The sequence below is a fragment of the Coptis chinensis genome, chromosome 1 (assembly GCF_015680905.1).
Source record: "Coptis chinensis isolate HL-2020 chromosome 1, ASM1568090v1, whole genome shotgun sequence".
NCBI classification, from domain to species: domain Eukaryota; kingdom Viridiplantae; phylum Streptophyta; class Magnoliopsida; order Ranunculales; family Ranunculaceae; genus Coptis; species Coptis chinensis.
In genome coordinates, this window is record NC_141456.1 from 15,885,419 (window position 1) to 15,890,533 (window position 5,115).

The following is a 5,115-nucleotide window of genomic DNA, read 5'->3' on the forward strand; positions in this document are numbered from 1 at the left end:
GCTTCATTGATGATTTTGCAACAAAAAATGCGATAAGGGAAATATTTCGATGATCCAATTTGTGTTGATGGAAAACTGGAAGAGGGCCACATTTCGCCGTTTGCACAGGGCCATTGAAAACTCAGGGACAACCCTGATCATACCCTTACATGCGTGTGTGGGGCATGTGGGTCAAGAATCAAATGTTAGTCGAATTGACCTTGTTCAAGACACAATTTGACCCCAATCTGACGGTTGGTTTATTGGCCACGTGATAATTTGTTAACCGTTAAGATTAACTTCATCTAAATTGTTGTTGTACAAACACGTGTATCATTACAATCTCGAAGATATGGTAGGAAAAAAATGGGAAACTAAACTAGACTCCCTCCACTTTCTGCAATAGAATAAACAAACACCATATCATTTAAATTAAGGGTTTAGTCCTACTGTAATTACTTTCGTTTACAACTTGGTCTTTCTAAATAATGTTTAATTAGGTTTTGGCCCTCCATTACAAACAAAACCAAACTTAAACCATTTATCTTTGGTGCAGCAACAACTGCAACATGACCACTTTCACCCATCATACCCTTTCTTTTATCTCTTTTCTTTCAATTTTGTGTAACCAGTAACAGCACCCAAAAGACCTTGACTAACAACCTACAAACAGTTAACTTTGTGAGTAATAGTCAAGAGGATTTCGCAGGACCAAAAGCTAATAAGCCAATTAGTACAACCAAACCCCAAATACCAATTATTTAAGAGAACCAAAACCTAAAAATCCCTATTTTTTTTACCAAACATGAACACGAATGTCAGCCAACTGTTTTGATCCACTCTGAAGTTCCACCTACGAAGGAAAGCAAGGATAGGGGTCATTGCTTTTCCCCGTTTAGTGGTAGATGTTTATACACTGGAACCATAATAAAAAATCGAAAAGATGGTTAAATTACTTCGATGAAATTATGGAAATCCAAGTTAATCTCCACCATAGAGAACACACATTTTTCTTTCCGAGTTATAAATATGTCTCTCTAATCTCTGCTTTTATAATTTCCACTGACAAAACACCACCTCGCCCCTAATTATACCAATTAAGTACCAACTAAGAACTACAAGCACTGTACTTACAACAGGTTTAACAAAACAAATAACTCCTGAAGTGGATTCTCAATTATTTTAGTACACAAGGGAATTTGTTACACCTAAGAATCTCACTCTTGTATCTCACTATTTCATATAGATATGTACACGAATACAAACTTAGCAAACCAAGTGAAAAACAAAAGACTGCTCATAGTATGGCATAAAAAAGATGAAATCAGGTGCTAGACGAGCTACTCTAACACATCTATCATCTCGTAATGAAGAAACCAGGAAAGAAACCCTTCTTCGGTCTTTCTCTAATGCCAGGGTAGTTGTGCTTATTCCTGCAGTGTGGGTGCTTCATCAAAATGGCCCGTCACCCCTGGAAAAGTTAGGTCGTGTGAATTGACTTTGACAAACTGAATTCCCCCATCCCTGCAAAAGCTTTTAAGCATTCACCAGTTCTCACTCAAACCCAATTATGAGCTCTCCTGGAAGTTGAGTGACCTAGACATTGCTGCAGGGTTGGCATGCATAACCTGAGAGTTTTCATCCACGTGATTCTTTTCATCTCCCTTTGATTGAAAGGCTTTGAATAACCTTCCCCCGTTGAAAGAATCAGACTTGTCGTTCTTTATCCCCAATGTGGCCCATATGGAGCTCCTTGCAGCTTCTCCAGGGTCATCAATTCTCAAAGTCTTTGGAATCCAAACACCTCCTACAGAACCACTATGTTTTGGTGGATCTTCTTTCTCTGAATTGCCTGGTTTGAGCATGTCTCCTTCTCTTGAATGCTTCCCTAACGGAGAATTAGGACCAGAACATGGGGCTCCATTGTTGGGAGAAGACGATGGCGGTGATATCCAAGGTATACTCCAAGCTCCTGGTATAGGACAACCCCAATAGGTTGGTGCAGGGAAGAAAGATATGGGGTAGTTTGAAGGACAGAATGAAGGTGGAGGTACAGCAGTGTTCCACTGGGCAGAATTCCATGGATATGGCCAAGGACCCCCAGGGAAGCATGGCATTTGCGGCGAGAACCCATTAATATTTTGCATCATTGGCTCTTGCAAACCAACCATTCTCCCCTCCTCGGTAGAACTTGAACCTGTGACACATGACCTATTTGAATTTTCATCTCCACTTTCTCCCCCACAAGAAACCGGATTTCTCTGTTCTTCGGGTTTTTGAAATCCATTAGATGAGCAATTCCGCATTGTTTTGTCCGCAATATTCAATACGGATGCCATTGATTCACATAGAGGCGTGTCAGAGCCAAAGGTGAGAATTGTGCCATTTGGTTTTACAGTAGGATGGTGGATCCCATTCAGAGTATCTGTTCTAGCTGTTTGAAGTGCTTCAGAAACTGTTATGTGTCGAAAATGTGAAACAGAGTTCTTGTTCTTTCGACGACCAGCTCCAACAGGGACATTTCGCATTGTCCCACCAGCAGTCCAGTATCTCTGGCAGTTCTTGCAGAAATGTCGTGGCTGATTGACATTGTAGTTATTGTAGTAGCAAAACTTGGTGTCCATGCTGTTACAACGGGGACATGGTATTATCTTGTCGGGCTTTTTCAAGGGGGTCTTCTCTTGTGAGCTACTAGTCTCACTCTGCTCTTCTTCCGCTCTAGAGCCTTTTGTTGACCCAGCTTCTTTTTCAACTGAAGGTGTTTTAGGATTCTCATTATTCACTGATGATATGGGATCTGCTAACTCTTCCGAAGGCAGAGGCACTGATCCTTGTTTCACTTTAATATCAGTGTATCCTTTACCTGAGGGATCCTGAAAAATCACAAGAATATCGTTTAGACAAAAAAATAAATATACTTCAGATATCATCAGAAAAATCAAGATAATTTTATTAACACTATTTTTCCTTTTAAAAATTCATCAGAAATAGAAAGATATTACTGTATTAGCAAAGATATCCTTGTTTCATTTTACTAGAGCATTGAAGCTTTACTTCAATTATTCAGTTGATAATACATCCAATCTAAATCGCATAAGCTTCAATGGCAGCATTACTACAGAGCCCATAATGAAGACAATAGAAGATTCATTCCAGACACAATCATCCTCACTTAGAACGAATACTAAACTGCGGATATCAACTTTTATCTCTCTTCTTTAGTCGTGAAAACATTTTTAAAATCAAATTTCATTCATTTTCTTTAGTCAAGAACACACTTCTTAAGCAAAGAAAATAATAACAACCACATATATTCACACTTAAAACACAGAATGCAAATATAGAAAAGCAGAACCAGATTTCACTACAAAACAAACCAGACTAGTAGATTATTTAAGTGATTAAAATTTAAAAATAAACCACATCATTTATATTAAAAATTTCAATCAATTTATCGAATAAACACATATCGAACTAGAAAAAATTACGGGTGAGCTTATAAGCCATCCAACTACTTAATACTTAAAACCCGTAGATACCTATTTTCAAGTCACTGTTTTACTGATTGAAATCCATTAACAAACAAAAAAAAAAAAAACTGGGAAGTGAAATCATTAAGAAATATATGCATTAAAAATCAAATCTACTTGAAAACAGTACAAATCTATAGACAAACATAATAAATGGTTATACCTTCTTCTTCTCATGTAGTTGCTCCTCCTCAAAATCAATATCATCATCAGAACACTCTTCAACATATTCAGCTGAAACTTTAATTTCCTCATTTGAAGGCAAAGGAATTGTTTTACCAAACAACTTAATTGCCGGGTCTTTAGTACTATTACTACTATTATTACTATTATTACTGCTACCACTACTACTTCCCAACATTCTCGCTTCTTCACGATCTAAACAACACCTCAAAACCTTTTTTTTTCTCTCTCTCTCTCTCTCTCTTCGTCGTTTACTTCGTCTTCGAAAACGTCGTGATGTTTTTTTTCTTGTTTTTTTTTACTTAACACACAAAGAAAGGAAGTTGGAAGACACGTCAGCTTTAGAAAAAATTCTCAGCCACAAATTCATGTGGTTATGTGATCTTCTCATTGATTCTCAACAAAATAAAAAATAAAAAAAAAGTTGTCCTAGTCAGCAATTCCACTCCGAGTTTTTGAGGGGGAAAATCGGTACTTTTTTATGAACTTTTTTATTTTTCTTATAATTGTATATCTGTTATATGTGGATCAAAGCGAAAGTTGGTCCACTTTATAAAGTCGCTTTTGGGATATTTTGCTTTTTAGTGTTGAATACTTGGTGTAGAAGACAAAAGTTAGGGGAGGGTCCTTTTTTTATGTTTTCCTTTTTCCTTTTTTCCTTTTTTACTTTTTAATTTTATAATTATAAATTTATAATTAGATAAGGCCTACCTTTCAAATCTTTAAATGTTCTATCCATTGTTTGTGTGGTTTTTATGTGTGGAATATAATGTTTTTTGGCCCACATATACAAAGATAAAAGATTGGTGATATTTTCCAGCTCATTTTAGTGGTTATTAAAACTTATTGTTTTTGGATTAACTAATTTGGCAGCTCATATAGTGGATTTTGATTGGATTGTTTTCAAGCAAAAGATTTGGAATGAGACTTAAATAATAAGGACAAGAAGTTGAATGCACAATTTGCATAGTGGTCATGATGATGTTTTGGGTGTATTTAATTTTGAATAGTGGAGGATTTTTAAATGATCTTAACATATGTATGAACCTCTAGGACGACTCTGTTCGGTCCACTATTAAAATTACACGAATGAACGAACTGAGCTAGGGAAAGGTAGGAAAGACTTCACAAAAAATGGGTCTTGGAATCGGGTTGCAACAGTGGTTATGTGGAGCACAAAACTCATTTTCCTCGCTCGATGTTCATATTATTAGCTAATTTCAACTTCATTGGCTTCTCTATTAACATGTATAATAGTAACCTCCTATTTGTTTCTGTAACTGAAAACGAAATTAACTGAATATATGAGTATAGTTGAAACAAATTACTATTACCTTAGATTATAATCTACAGTTGAAAAAAAAATTGAGTTTTTTTTTTCACACTTAAATCATTTTGAGAAATGAAGTTAAGAAGTGTAGAA

At 36.0% G+C, this 5,115-nt stretch overlaps 1 protein-coding gene across 1 annotated transcript; it reads right to left on the bottom strand.

The window, feature by feature from the left end:
- Window positions 1-1,119: 1,119 nt before the first annotated feature.
- Window positions 1,120-4,094, bottom strand: LOC147522468 (cyclic dof factor 1-like). Its single transcript, XM_086593587.1, has 2 exons — window positions 3,673-4,094; window positions 1,120-2,852 (listed from the first exon to the last, which is right to left on the bottom strand). Exons 1-2 carry the CDS (start codon window positions 3,868-3,870, stop codon window positions 1,548-1,550), a joined length of 1,503 nt encoding a protein of 500 aa, XP_086449713.1. The 5' UTR covers window positions 3,871-4,094; the 3' UTR covers window positions 1,120-1,547.
- Between the last annotated feature and the right edge of the window lie 1,021 nt (window positions 4,095-5,115).

Coding starts and splice junctions, on each gene's coding strand:
- LOC147522468 (XM_086593587.1), bottom strand. CDS start 3,870: ATGTTGGGAAGTAGTAGTGGTAGCAGTAATAATAGTAATAATAGTAGT. Junction 2,853..3,672: donor AACTACATGAGAAGAAGAAG/GTATAACCATTT, acceptor GTGATTTTTCAG/GATCCCTCAGGTAAAGGATA.